Source organism: Gekko japonicus, unplaced genomic scaffold (genome assembly GCF_001447785.1).
Source record: "Gekko japonicus isolate JY-2015 unplaced genomic scaffold, Gekko_japonicus_V1.1 scaffold443, whole genome shotgun sequence".
In the NCBI taxonomy this organism is placed as follows: Eukaryota; Metazoa; Chordata; class Lepidosauria; order Squamata; family Gekkonidae; genus Gekko; species Gekko japonicus.
Genome location: NW_015172565.1, coordinates 557376 through 573061, shown reverse-complemented (window position 1 = coordinate 573061; position 15686 = coordinate 557376). Strand labels below are relative to the sequence as shown.

At 43.5% G+C, this 15686-nt stretch overlaps 1 protein-coding gene across 1 annotated transcript in view; it reads right to left on the bottom strand.

The window, feature by feature from the left end:
- Window positions 1-15686, bottom strand: part of LOC107118897 (solute carrier family 23 member 1-like) — a 37638-nt gene that overhangs the window by 1570 nt on the left and 20382 nt on the right. Inside the window, exons 6-11 of the mRNA XM_015421288.1 lie at window positions 11419-11600; window positions 8519-8639; window positions 7494-7650; window positions 6328-6581; window positions 5239-5403; window positions 907-1015 (exon numbers count right to left, since the gene is read on the bottom strand). Of these exons, the coding sequence (XP_015276774.1) occupies window positions 907-1015; window positions 5239-5403; window positions 6328-6581; window positions 7494-7650; window positions 8519-8639; window positions 11419-11600 (988 nt within the window). The remainder of the gene's footprint in view (window positions 1-906; window positions 1016-5238; window positions 5404-6327; window positions 6582-7493; window positions 7651-8518; window positions 8640-11418; window positions 11601-15686) is intronic.

The window sequence follows — 15686 nt, the reverse complement described above, 5'->3', positions numbered from 1 at the left end:
AAGAGTCAAATGGTGACCACCCAGAGGCATTAAAATTATACACTGAGAACTAGGGTTGCTGTCAGTAACAGTGTGATGCCACTTCTAGTAAAAACTTCAAGTGATGTCATGCCTTTCTCGGAATTGCTGGATACTCTGTGGTAAAACTATGTGGCTTTATCCAGAAGTGCCATCAGTCCTCTCTAGGAATCGCCAAAAAAAACCCACTATGTTACCATAGAGTTCCCAGCAATTCCTAGAGAGGTGTGACATCATTTTCAGGTTCCCAAAAGTGACATCCCCCCATCTACTCAATAGCCAATTTTTTTCCTTCTGCCTCACTCCAAGCCATGGTAGGAAATTAGAGGTGGGAGCAGGGAATCCCCACCCCCACTGGGGGACTGGCAACCCTATTGGGAACATAACTATTACAGTTCCATGTGCCAACCGCCCCCCAAAAACCCTCCCTGGAGACCCTCAATCCATATTCTCCAATTCAATCAACCATCTTTCATAATGAAGATAGCCAATACCAATTTATATTAATCACTAAAGCTGTGTACTTCTTTTTTGCTGTCATGACAGGGGCTAACAACAAATCTATACATCTTGTATTATTAATATATCTGTCAACATGATCCCAACTGTGGACACTTAAATCCAGAGACTGGGGTCATGGAAATACATGATCCTTCTACAAACCTGTGTAAAGCTATAGGTTTGCAGAAAAATCGTCTCTCTCTCTCTCTCTCTCTCTCTCTCTCTCTCTCTCTCTCTCTCTCTCTCTCTCTAAATCAGTATAGCCAAAGCCATAAAACAGGGAACCATGCCCCTTTTTAAAGTGAATGGCTTTTCTAACTACTTCTCTACCTAACCTTTAACTCAGAGGAAAGATGATACCTAATAAAAAATGGTCTCATTGTGTACCTGTTTTCAGTGCTTCTGTGTTATTCTTTACCCAGTAGGGAATCGTCAGACCCGCATATATAGAAAATCCAAAGATGAACAGGTTTCTTGAAGAGTTCATATCTGCATACTAAATTTATAAAGAAGATATTGCTTATAGACAAACACAACCAGATCTAGAAACTAATTGATTCCACCAATGATTTATGTAACTGCACAACAATAGCTGTGAGCAACAATCTATTCTCATGATCATCACGAACTGTGACAGCTACGGCATGGGGAGCCAATCCAGGGCAAGATGGCTATGGCAATATGCAAGCATCCACAAGAGTCAGCCTTCATGTGGCCAGTTTGATGTAGTGGTTAAGTGTGCGGACTCTAATCTGGGGTTTGATTCCCCACTCCTCCACTTGCACCTGCTGTGACCTTGGGTCAGTCACAAGCTCTGGCACAGCTGTTCCTGAAAGAGCAGTTTGTGTCAGAGTTCTCTCAGCCCCACCCACCTCACAGGGTGTCTGTTGTGGGGAGGGGAAGGGAAAGGGGTTTGTAAGCCGCTCTGAGACTCCAAGTGAAGGGCGGGGTATAAATCCAATCTCCTCCTCTTCTTCTTCTTCTTTTATGCTTGCCACGGTGCATGTTTTTTGAGATTTGCAGTAGCATCCCAAAAGCCAAATCTGCCCTGCATGTACTGGTAGTCTCAAATATATGTTGCTGTATGTTACTGTGGGTGAAAGTCAGTATAGGATGTGATGATCCCTGTGTCTTTAGGGTACCTTCATAACCACGGAGAAAGTGAGTTAAGAGGATCTGTGCAACATCTGGTGCATTTTGTTTGCTGCACCAGATTCTAAGGATCCCTTGCAGGAGGGGGGGGGGACAGGAGGAAGAGGAAGGAGGGAGGGAAGGAAAGAAAGAACTCAAGTCTGCATAATTCTTTGCAGGTCATCCTCCTGTTTACATATAAGAATATGATGGGATATTTCTACAGTTTTATTCTAAATAATGAGAATTCTTATTAGCAATAATTCATTTTAAACAAGTTTGATATAATAAACTAATATAAGCCCAAGTTTGGACAAACAATCCAAACTTTCTTACTGAGTTAATGAAAAATGATAATGCTATTCTAGGCCATTTACCTTTGTGCATAATATATGTAAGCATCCTATGTACTATATTTAAAATCTACACTGGAATAGAGATGGGTATGTTTTTCAACAACTAAAAAAATTATGATAAAGCATTCATTTTGTGGTAGCAATTTTAATGAACCAAAAGAATTTTAATTTAGACCATCACAAATAATTTCTTTTAACCTTATCTCATAATCTGTTATAATTTCACTGATTAATGTCATCTAGCCTGTTACTCAGAAAGAGATACACGTTTTAAGGTCTTTTTCCATTTATACTGATCTATTACTTCATTTTTATAGCAGAGCTAATGTTTAAGACTAGTAGGTTTGTTCAACCTTTGTTAATCTTGTGCACTGAAACAGCTGTTTTGATATAGTTACACTAATGGTTCACTGACCCTTTTAGTTTTGTTAAAGATAACATGATAATAGCTACATACAATTTCATCTTGAGATCATGTTCACATATCTGCATTCTGTTTCTATTCTGCATTTCCCTAATCCAGGGTGTCAAACATGTGGCCCGGGGGCCAGATCAGGCTCCCGGAGGGCTTCTATCAGGCCTGCAGTGGAACTGGCTGTCTTCTGCTTCTTCTTCCAGTTCTGCTGCTGCTGTGTCATCATAGGTTTACAGTTTACAGATACACACCTGAACAGCATACTCAAGATTGCAACAGCACAGACATTTTGATGCAATAATTCAGAGCAAGAGGTGTCAGTTATCAGAGACTGTTAAATAAACAAAATATTGCAAGAGTGCTAATGTTTTAAGCATGTTTTTATTTTAAGTTAAAAAAAACCTTTGTGTTTGTGTCCTTTATAAAGTTTATATCTCCGCCACCTGGCATTACATTTTATGACACACATGGCCCGGCCCAACAAGGTCTCATTTATGTCAGATTCGGCTCTCATAACAAATGAGTTTGACACCCCTGCCCTAATCATTACTGAAAATGGTTATATATAAAGTGAATAAATAACGTTGTTAAAAGGCTTCCTTGATCTTTCCATAAATCAAAATTTTCGGTCAATTAATAAGCGAGTTGACAGTGTTTTGAATACAATCCAGAAAACATCCACCTGTGCTAAAGCACTCCAGCTTGTCAAATGACTTCTCAAGATCAATAAAGTTAAATCATTATGATGACTTTTTTGCTATATTAAATTTACTTATCTGATACATATAAAAGCCCTAACACTTTGGCACTTTTTAGCTCTCCCATTGGCTGTGCTGTGCGCTTCATCAGCCATTGGCCTATCAACCGCCACTCAAGAGTACTCACATGCCATTGGCTGGGTGCTGGGTCCACTCCTCTCCCCCACCCACTGCCAGTCTGGCCACTTCACTGACAGAATAAACTGCCATAACGGCTGTCTCTCCTGGTGAAGATGCTTCTCCTGCTTGGCTCCTGTGGGGTTAACTTTTCCCTCAGTGACTGTTGCTAGGCAACCAAGCTTGGTTCTGTCAGTAAAAAGGTACAATGCCATAGACTCCACCCTCCAAACCAGCCATTTCCTCTTGGGGAACTATTGCTGCCAATCTCCAGGTGAGGCCTGGAGATCACTCAGAATTACAACTGCTCTCCAAATGGCTGAGATCAGTTCCCTTGGAGAAAATGGCTGCTTTGCAGGATGGACTCTGTATCATTATACCCCGGTGAAGTCACTTCCCTCCTGCTTGAGTCCCCACTGTGGAGAAAGACTGTACTTTTCCTAAGTAGAGGCTGCAAGTGGGGGAATATGGAAAGCTGAAGTCAGAGGGGCAGATAACGGTAGGTTGATGGTTGGGTGGGAAGGAGATAGGGTTGCCAACTCCAGGTTGAGAGATTCCTGGAGATTTGAGGGGTGGAGCCTGGAGAGGGCAGGGTTTGAGGAGGGGTGGGTCCTCAGACAGGTACAATGCCATAGACTCTACCCTCCAAACTAGCCATTTCCTCCTGGGGAACAATTGTTAACAATCTCCACATGAGGGCTGGAGATCACTCAGAATTACAACTGCTCTTCAGGTGGCAGAAATCAGTTCCCCTGGAGAAAATGGTGGACTCTGTGTCATTATACCCTGCTGAAGTTGCCACAGCAAATTGTTGCTGAGTGTCCAAGGCCAGGGCACCCACCCATAGCCTCTTTCTAGAGCTCATTGTATTTATTTCCACAATGGGCCTTATTCCTAGTTTTACATAATGCTCTTCTTGATTATCAGATAATAGTCTACCTGTAATAAACCTCAGTTTTTATCCACTGCCGTTTTTATGAAGAAATTCGAGAGAAGAGAATTCTTTCTTTTTTGGATAGACTAGTAGTGGTGATGGATGGGGCATGTTTGGAGAACTATTGATAGATTAAATTACAGCTATCACTAAGATAACAGCTAAGTTTTGTGCCCAGGCAAGTAAAGTGCGAAGCAAACAACAGACCTGTTTTTTAAGGACTTCTCCTCTCTCGTTTTGAGTTTATGGGTTTTTTTAGATTTGATATACAATTTTTAAAAAATTCTTGAAATGTGACGATGGGTATATTTTATCCCTGTAATGTGGTGCCTTGTATATCTTAACAAAGTCTACTTTTTAGCTATTATATCTAAATATATTTTTATTCTGCTGTATTTTTTTAATATGGTTGTTGACCGTAAATAAATAAACTAACTAACTAACCTCAGGTGGTCTGATGGATACACTGCATAACTTTATTTAATTTATTAAATAATAATGATTACAAAGATTTTGTAATCCTGATTTAATTTTAAAAAATAGATCAGTATAAACCAGTTTCACTTTGGATGTCATCCATGGATTTTGAATGCAAATGTAGTTGGTTCATCATGGTATGAGAACATAAGCTTCCCTCCTGAGCTTTCAAACACCACCTGAAAGCACCACCATGAACAACGTTAAAAAAACACCTTATGTAGCTATCCCATCAATGTTTACACTCTACTTATCTCTTGCCTTGAAACTCCCACCCCATGAGGTAAAACGTTATAGGATTGCAATGAGTCAGTTGCGACTTGATGGTACATTTTAACTTAGCTTATTAAATGTTGTTTTTGTCAGTAGGCATCTTGAGGGTCTACTTTTAGACTCAGAATATGAGTTTAATAAACAAATACTAAAATAATAAATAAATAATAATGCCAATATTTTAGTAATATGGAAAGCTTGAATAAGAAGATTAACTCATGCAGCATTTAAAAAAACAACAACCCACACAGCTGTTACCTGCAGATTGGAAACCCCCACAGCAGAGATGACTCCAAACATCACCATGAACATCCCTCCAATGACAGGAGTTGGAATGCTGGCAAACACAGCTCCAACTTTGCCAAACATGCCAGTGAAAAGCATGACACAGCCACCAGCCACAATCACAATTCTACTCCCAACCTGTGTCAGGAGGAACAAAAACAGATTACAAGTCATAAAAGAATCTTGGAGAAAGAATTCAGAATGCTCATCTTCAAACATAAACCCTACAATAAGATTTATGAGCTAAACTAAGTGTTCTTTTATCTCTGATGGGGTAATCTAGAGTCAAGTCAATTTAGCTGGATGTTCTATGGATTTGCCTGTTAAAATTACATGGGGTTGCATTCTATGAAAATCAGAAGGACTAGAAAATCAGCAGATGACCTTCCATGAAAGACAACAATGGCCACCAGGCAGGCATCTGCTGGCTACCCCATCACTTAGGGGGGCCTGTCCAACATCATCCAGAGCCCAGGCTTTTTCCATTGTGGCTCCAGCTCTGTGGAATGGGCTCCGTGAAGAGCAGAGGGAAGCCCCCTCCTTGGAGGTCTTCAGGAGGCACTGTGAGGCCTGCCAGTTTGCCAGGGCTTTTGAGAAGGTTTAAATGGCAGGCATCTTTTAAGGGAGGAGAAATTTGGGTTTTATTTTAATTTTTGGTTTGAACTGAAAATGTTTTACCTGTTATTGTAAGCCTTCTTGAACCACAAGGATAGGTGGTATATAAACGTTTAAATAAATAAATAAATAAAATAAACATGCCCCAAGTACTGCTATCCACCTGCAATGTGCAGATGCTAGGAACATCTGCAAAATGAGGACATCTGCAAAAAGGGACGTCTGCGAAATCCTCTGCAAAATGCAAGGGATTCTGAGGCAGGTGTGCCAACATTCTTCAACAAACAACTCAATGGGGAAAGGGTTACCTGGAGGGGAAAAGTCTAAAAAGAATAAACTGCTCTAGTCCTTATGTGGCTATTCTTGTTTCCAGTACCATTTGGCTCTGCTTTTGGAATCAGTGGAACCTCAATTTCCATTGATTACACATACTGAAATAAGACTTACCCGGGTGATCCCCAAAGCACCAACATTTTCACTGTAAGAGGTGGTGCCATTCCCTGTTCCCCAAGCCCCTGCCAAAAGACAGCCAATCCCTTCAACGCCAATTCCACGGTTGATTGCATGTTTCGGAGGGGGTGGAGCACCAGACAATCGTGCGCAGGCATAGTAATCTCCTACTGACTCCACCATGGAAGAGATCACTCCAGCGATGATGCCAAATACTCCAGCCACACTAATAGTGGGAACTCCCCATTGACCTAAATAGCACAAAACCAAAAACAGTGTTCACACCAAACACTGGTAAACTACATGAGCTCTTCTGAAAATGCTTGTGGCAAATGCACTTTGATTTTGCTTGTTAGGTTGCTTGAACTGAAGGGGCACACAATGGTCAGAATACAGGGCTGTCAACCGATATACAGTGCAATTCAAAGCAGAGTTAGACTTGCTCCATGACAGCTATTGCCAAGAGATGAGTCTTTAATACTCAGTGCAAACCAAACTACATCAGATGCTGGAGTTCTGTGATGAGAACTACAGATGGGTAATTTGCCCCCCCCCAAAAAAAAAAACAGTGGAGGGGCAGGTCTGGATTAGGGCTGTGGCAACAGTAATCATTCACGAACACATATTTTAGCATGATCTTATGTCTACTTTGGCATTTACAAAAGAACTCCTGAAAAGACAGTGGAAAGACCAGCAGGGTTGATTGTTACTGGCTGGGGCATAATCTCCACATCCATTCACCATACAGTTCTCCCCTTGCTGGCTTCTTCTTTCTTACGTTGATTTGTTCTCTTTCTTTTCAGAGTAAGAGGAGAGGCCTGAAGGCCCTGCGATTCCTCCTCTCACATGTATCCTCGGCCTCTTTCTGTCCATCTCTAAAGAAGCTTCTTAGAAAATCTTGCTGACTCTTAAATTTTCCTCCCAAAATTTTGCATATGATTCTGTGTAACAGACGGCTAATTCGTTGAATTAACAAGTTACTATTTGACATATCTTAAATGCACTGCCTGAATCAACAGCTGTAACACAGACTTATCAACAGCGTTGTTAACAGTGGTTCATTCTGTGGACAGTAATATGATTAGGTACACACCAGTATACCGATTAATTGATTTAGTCCAAATGGGGCAGCAAATGTCAGCAACATTGTAACATGATAATACCTGGGTAAGGAAATCGAAACCAGGGTGCCTTGGACAGAACATCTCCTTTGCTGTCTGTCCGAGCTGCATAGCCATAAGCTTTAGGATTCGAAGGGAAAACATTGGAGACTGTGAGAGCAAAACACACCAGCCAGGTAATGGAGAGGCCAAGCAGCACCTAGCCAATGACGGAAGACAGAGAATCTTTGTCAGTAACTCAGCTCATTTCCCTTGACAAAACACTTTGTTCTGTGGGTCAAGAATGCTCCTATGGCGTTCAGAAGGTGCATCAAAGGTGTGGCATATACACATGCACTCCTCACAATTCTATGGGATTTCAGCGTTATTGGAAGTGCTGCTAGGAGAAGATTTGCCCGTGGGTAGTAACTAAGTGTTGTTCTTTCTGTAAGACACTTTGCCGCTTGAATCAAGACCCAAGGCTGCTTAAAAATCCATTACACAGAAGTTTGTCAAAGATCAACATGACTGTAGCAACCAACAGAACTTAACTGTTGCTCTGCAAGTAAGAATGGAAAGGTACACAGTAGAAGCACCCATTGCTGTACCTAGGCAGGGAGGGACCCAGTGAGACTCACAGATGGGACATCTATATTTGCCCCATATAACCACAACAAAAAAGACATAAAGAAGAAGAAGAGGTTGGATTTATACCTCACCCTTCACTACCCAAAGGTGTCTCAGAGCAGCTTACAAACTCCTTTCCCCCCCCCCCCCCACAACAGACACCCTGTGTGGTAGGCGGGGCTGAGAGAGCTCTTGATAGAAACTGCTCTTTAAAAAAAAATAAAAATCAATGAATAAAATATGGGGGGGGGGGGTACAGATTCCCGTAATGTGCAGTTCGTTGGGTTTGAGTTACATTGGCTATGAGTTATGTCATCATGACTGCAGCAGGGACAAGGAAATTTCAGATATTCAGTATCCTGACATCAAGGAAGCAGTCAAACACAGATAATATGTAGTCGCAGGGGTTTTCTCTGCATGCAGGGAGTTTGTCTTCTTTCAGTCCAAAGGAAGCAACTCACAGGGAAGATCTGGAAGAGGTAGATCTTGGAGAAGTGACATTTCCTGCTTCTCTTGTAAGCTGGCACTGGAACAGGCACATTTTTCAGGTACTGGGAGAATAGTACTATGAAGAAAATAGTTCTAAAGTGGTGAGGAAAGAAAGAAAGAAAAAACGTCTGCATGTCTTATGTTGACACACATCCTGATTCAAAATCTAAAGTTGGGCTTACACATGTGATTAATATAAGTGTGGGTGATGGTCTGGCTTCTTGTGCTTGCACTGCACACATATTCAGAGCTCCAGCTAAGATGTTCTTGTTCTTTTCCTCCCCGTTGTTTTATACTGGCTTTTCCCACAGTGATGATGAAGTATATTCAGGTCATTTGGTAAAAGACTTGAATCTATTTGCTTATTTCTAAATCCTACAGACTGCAATGGGTGTTAGGTGGAGTAACACAGTTCTCTGGATAAGGGTTTTGCATTTTCAGGAAGATGGTATGCTTTGCATCTAGCAGGACTATTGCCCATTTTTTTTTAATTGTGAGCTATCTGAATTGCATTCACATTCAACCAGCATTCAGCCGAGATGTGCACAGACCCAGTATATGGCCCTCTCCACTCCTCCATCCTTGCACAAAGTACAATGAAGTAATCCAGGTTTAAGAGGAATCCTAGTTGCCAGTGACATAGAAATGCAGTCACATGGGTTAACCGGAGAATTCTCCCCACACAGACTAGGATTGTACACCACAATTTAATCAAGGTTTAGCATCCTGACCGGGGCTGGGGGAAGAGTTACTGGTTCACATGCACACCTGCATTTGTGTGTACATCACACTCCAGAAGGGACCGGGGTGGGGGTGGGGGGAGAGATGCATGTAACAAACTGGGTTTGTGCTCAGCCCAGATTAACGTAATGCCTGAATGAAGCCTTGCAGTTATAGTAGCCGAGTTCAGACTGGCAGTTTGGCCCGACAGCCAAACGTTTCAGGAGCGTTTCAGTAGCAGATTAAAGGGGCGGGTTCACACAGGCACATCTGTCAGGCGCCCCCCAGCCGTACTCAAGCCGTCTTGTGCCGCTTCCCTCCCGAGTTTAAAAAGTACCGCGTGAAAGGGGTAGCAAACCGAGTGTAGAGTGGGTTGATTCCGGTTCCCCCAGTGTGAACGCAAGCGCTGCTAAGGCGGGAACAACCCACAGTTGTTGATAAGAGGCGCTGGCTGTTTCCGCGGTAGGCACCCATGCGCATAGGTGCATGCAGCAGAGCGCAGAAACAGCCGCTAACAGCCCGCCAGAGGCGGGCCAACAGTACAAACGCTCCCTTGCACTTCCTCCACGGTATCCTCCCGCTTCATTCGCTGCAGTGTGAACGGGAATACCGCAACCAAGCCATTCCGGGTCTGTTCCAGGTCTTCTTTGCCACAACTCCCTAGAGCTTCAAATTGCCAGTCTGAACTTGGCCAGTGTCTATGGAACTTAAGGTAGTCTTCCTTTCACATATTTTGCTGGGATTTCTTTCTGCTATTTTTCCTCAATGTTGCAATCCAGTTTTATTGTTTGCAATATAATTGTTCATGGAACTGTTCCCTAATCTTGTAGTTCTGCTTCATTGTCTATATTATATTGTGTTTTAGCACATTGTTCTCTAGTTTTGCAGGCTGTTCTTATTGTATAGTTTTCAGTTTTAGTCTACATTGACTCTCAGCAATGAAGGTGAACTAGCAATGAAGGAAACAAATAAACAGAACCTAATGAAAACCACATCTCTGCTCTGTTCACCGCCATCTCTCATCCCAGCTGCTTCCATCTCATCCTTCTCCACCTCCAGGATCCTGGCAGCACCCTACAATGATGGCCAAATGGATTTTGGGATGATCCCAGCCAAGGCTCCCTCTAAGCTGTGGAGTCTTGTGAGCAAAAATTCTACTTTGTGATGTACTGGCATGAAAGTTGTGAGTGAGTGATTTGGCTGCTGCATCAATTAGTTTGCTCTGGAGCCATCCTTCCTGAGCAAAGACAAAAATGTGTGAGCCGGAGGCTAAAAACCTGTGAGCTAGCTCACACTAACTCAGCTTAGAGGGAACAATCCCAGCAGAAGATCTCATGGAAGGAGCTGGGAGAGTGGATCCTTCATGTGTTGTCCTTCCCCCAAGCAGCCTGTGGTTGACTCCAAAAATCCTCTCTGAGGGTCAGAAGAGCCTTGAAGACAAAATGCTTCACAGCACAGGCAGCTGCAGGGTGAAGGAGGGAATCAGATGGACTGCTGCCTTCTCCCTCTTCTGCTGGCAGCCTCCATCAGCAGAGAAGGCAGGAGGAGACTATTTGACCTGATTCCCCCATCTTGCAGCAGCCCCCCCCCTGTAATATTAGGGTTCATTTTGTTGGTGAGGCTCTTCTGACCTTCAGACAGGATTATCAGAGCAAACAGAAGGCTGTTTTGAGAAAGGGAAGGACGGGAAAGATGCACTCCATGAACCAACTCCTGCCAGTCTTTCTTCTGGTTCTAAACTAGGTTCTCAGTGGTACAGCAATTGCTGGGGGGTTGGGTTCTATTTTCTTTTCTTTTCTTTTTTCTTTTTGGGTTCTATTTTTTTATTTGTGCACGAACACAAACAGTCAATAATAATATGGAGGGGTGGACCAGCAGATTTCTGTAAACCAGGGGTTTCCCCATGATTTGCAGAATTCAGCATCAGAGTTATGATTTGATCCCATGGGGCAGATTTGGCTATCCATTCAACAACCGGTGCTTCACCATTAGATATAGTAATATATACATACATGTGTGAGTGTGTACAGAAGTACATTGAGTTGTTCTCTGATTATCTCACTATGTATAAAATAAATCAGTAGAAAAAAGGAGACTCTTTTGTTCTTCATGTTATTATTTTGCTATTTTAAAAGGAAGGCAAAAAACTTACATGGCTGCTATGCCCCAGTGCGCTCCTGCATCATTCCCTGCTGATTCGAAGAGAGGCAGCGCCACCAAAGTGATGGTTGGGGCAATCGTCAGAGGACCAATGAACCGCATCAGAAACCCAATGAGGCCAGAAAAGCCGACAAATATTTGGAAGCAGGATGCAACCATGATTGCTCCCTGCAACTGAAATGGGGGGGAAAAGTTTTACATTAGTGTAATTTCAATATGAGTTCTTCCCTGCAAATTCTACGGCAGATACGAGAGCCTTTTTAGGGCCCAATCAAACTGTTGTGTTCTTACATAGACCGCACACGCGGTCGGGTCCTCACACAGCCATGTGAATGGCTTAAGCTTCGCTCTCCAAGACAATAGCCAGCACGGATCCTAGAACACACCCAATCGGGCGGTCAGGATCCTAGAGTGACCTATTGAATGCATGGGCACTGTAAATAATCCTATCACAGGTGTGGGTGTGTGTTTGGGTGTGACTCACTATGGGAATATAAGCGAGCCTCCGGTCCTGCTTTCCTTGTCTTGCTTTCCTGAGCTGAAACAAACTATGAGCCGTTTCACTTATCAACACGTCTGGACCCAGTACTTTTCACAAACTGAAATTAAAACCGCTCAAACAACTTCAGTAGGATCTTTCATAAGCACATTTCACACTGTGCCTCTTTCTAGCTGTTGTTCTGCCCTTTTCTCTTCAGTACTGCAGCCTTTCAAAAATGAATTTGGGTCACTGCACTTGTGCAAATATTCTATTTGATATTTTTCATATGGAATCAAATCAGAAATAGAATTTGCATGCAGGATGAAATGCTAGCAACTTCTGTGTACCAAGAGATCAAAAAATTAATCCAGGGAAAGTTTGAGCAGCACCCATTCCCTCACAAATCTTTCTGTTTTCAGGGAACTCTTTCTACATATAGCAATAAACTGAACCAGTGGTTAATTTGCTGATTAATATGTTTGCATTCTTAATGCAGGGGAAAGCTGAGCTTAGTCCACCAGAGGAAAATTCATCTTAGCTACTGGGCTCCCCCCCCCCCACTCCATCTATGCCCACTGTTAGAGATTTTCCCAGAGAACTACAACACATTTCTAAACACATTCTTCCTTAGACCTGATTTATATTTTAATTTAATTTTACTTCATTTATACCACACCTTTCTCCTCAGTTGGGATCAAGGCGGCTTACATAATTCTCCTCACCTCTATTTTATCCTCACAACAGCCTGTGAGGTAGATTACACTGAGCGCATGACTGGCCCAAGGTCCCCCAGCAAGCTTCCAAAGCGGAGTGGGGAGTTGAACCTGTGTCTCCCAGATCCTAGTGAGACACTCTAACTACCACACCATGCTGGCTTTAGGGTCGTCAGATGTCCAGTTTTGACCCAGACAGTCCAGTATTTCTGCTTGCTTTCTAGGTACGAAATTGAGACAATACGAGACATATAAAGTTTTCTAAGTAAGTAATGGTTGAGGGGCAGCGTCAGGGATAACCATCAGACTATGGGGCTGGCAGAGGAGGAAGGATGAAGGGGAAGCACCACGGAGTTGGCACAGACAGCCATCCAGACCAGAATACAGGCAGCATAATTCAGGCAGCAGCTGCAGGGCACAACCATGCCAGTGATGTTAGAGGAAGAGACATGGGCCATGGCAGCCCAGGAGAACATAGATGGAGTGGACGGGCTGTTGCTCAGTGCAAGAGCTTCTGGTTTGCATGCAGAAGGTCACAGGTTCAATCCCTGGCATCTCCAGTGAAAAGGACCAGGCAGTAGGTGATGTGAAAGACCTCTGCCTGAGATCCTGGAGTGCAGCTGTCAGTCTGAGTTGACAAGACTGACCTTGATGCATTCAGTATAAGGCAGCTTCATGTGTGCATGTGAGTGTATGTATGGCTTCAGCATTGCTCTCTGCTGCAGCACTGAATGGTGGGGCCTACAACTGTCTGACCTGGCAGAGTGGTGGGCCCACCTGCAAAGGATACTGACTTCCCACCAACTCTTTTCTTCCCCACCCCCTATCTCGGGCACAGCTTGGCTCAACCAAACCAGCCGCCGCTGTCGCCCCCGCCACTCACACAGCCTCTCCTGACCCACCACTTGCCAGACGAGGAGCTCCCCCATGTGCAGGTTCATGCGGGTCAGACTGGGGGCAGCAACAGGAGCACCAAGCAAGGTGAGCAGAGGGGCAAGAATACAGTTCTGCTTGCTTGTGCGGCTGCAGGCGCATGGCTGGGAGATGCGTGTTCAGTATGGGCTGTGGGGCTCCCAGCTTTTCCTCTCTTTGCTTTTCCTCCTTCCACAGTAGGGATGGGTTTCCCATGATTGTCTCAAGTGTGAATTTTGTGTACACTTGAATTAAGCATTGCTGGGCAGGGGGAGATGGAAGAAAAACCAAATGGCACCAATTCTCCTGCCTCGTCTCAAAATCAGAGAGCTGGAATAGGTTTTGGAGCACCTTTCTGAGAAAGGAAGGCATTTTATTTAAAGTGGTTTTTACTTAAAGATTAGAACAAATCCGGTACTTTGTCTGATGGAGGGTTGTAAAATTATGCATAGTACAGGGAGAGGGAACTTCTTTTCTCTCTTCCAGAAGTCTAGTAATTGGAATATCTCTCTCTCTTTCTCTCTCTCTCTCTCTCTCTCTCTCTCTCTCTCAATCTGTCCTTCATCGCAGGGGCATTGTTGTGAGGTTAAAATGCAAGAGGAAAGGAATGATTCCATGAAGGCACTTTGGGAGTCAGAGCTGACTTCATCTGACTTCATCCATCCATCGTAACGCATCTGATGAAGTCAGCTCTGACTCATGAAAGTCTCCACTGGAATAAAATTAGTCTTTAAGGTGCCAGTGGACTCCTGCTTAATTTTGTGGCAACAGGCTAACACGACTACCTTCTGGAGGGCGTGCCCTGCACACTGGTTAACCCCAGTCTGGAGAGCTAGAGGAAGAAAGAGGAGGAAGCATGTTCACTGGAGGGACAGAGGGATAAAAATGGATAGCTCATGTATATATGTCCTTATTAAAATATTTATACCCTGCCATTCATCTTAAGAGGGCTTACAAATCCAAATTTAAAATATAAAAAAATACCATAAAACCCCAAATAATCCCCACCCCAAACAAGCCTGAAGCCCAAGCCCCATTCCTGGTCGCTTCCCTCTAGAGCAAAAACCCGGTGCGGTAGTGCAACTGTCAAAGTTCGGGGTTAGGTGAGCAGGAAACAGCTCGGCTCTGTTGCACTATCGGTGGGGGGAAATCTTCTAGCAGTGTGCCCACCACTCTGTGATTCTTCGTGGCCCTCAGCTTGTGTAGCATGAGCTTCCCACGGTGGACAGGCAGGCACCTTGGATCTTAAATCAGGCTCCCTGCAGGTCAGGTGCGATTACCCTCAATATTATCAAGTTTCCTGTTCTGATACCAAATTATGCATGTTCTCAGAAAAGACTTAGGGTTTCTCCATATCTTTAAGGTGAGTTGTTAAAGCCCCCTTTCTTTGAAAAATAAAACATTGATAAAAGTTGTATAATCTAATGTACAATATAAGAAGTAGTGCTGATTGTCATCAATAAAGTTCCCATATTGAACGTGTGTGTCTGTATGGCTGGCAAATGTTTATCAAGTGTGTGTCCTGTTGAGACCACCTGGCAACTCTGGCTGGCTCTCAGGCCAAAAGCACTGGACCTGTGGACTTTGCCCTCACACAGCATCTCACTTAAACTGGGCTGTGTTACCCATGCAAAGCAACTCATGATGCTTGATTAGTACACTAGTGCAACTCCTGCCTGGACCACTGGTGTGCTAAGCAAACCCGTGTAGCTGCTTTGCAGAGGTGGCAGCCCAAATGAAACAAGATGCTGAGACCTACAAGCAAGCATTTTTCCCTCACCAGCATCACTCATAAAAGGTATTTATTTAAAATATTTCTAACCCTGCCTTCTCAGAGACTCAGGACCTAAACTGGACAACCCCACAAAATAAATTAAATAAATGAATAATAAATGGCTGAAACCAGAAGACAACAATTACACATTTACAGAGATTGCATGGTCTCTTAGATAGTGCTATGTTGAATCCTCTCCGGAAAGCTGGCAAGATGGGAGGTTTTCTCACTTCCTCCAGGAGACTGTGGCAGAGCAAGCAACTGGTCAAACTTTAGTGCAGGAAAAGAGAGTGAGAAGGCGCCTCTTGGATCAACAGAACTGCTCCATGGGCTCATGGAGGCCGAGACCACTTGTCTGAAGTGGCTGGCCTTGTGGGTGT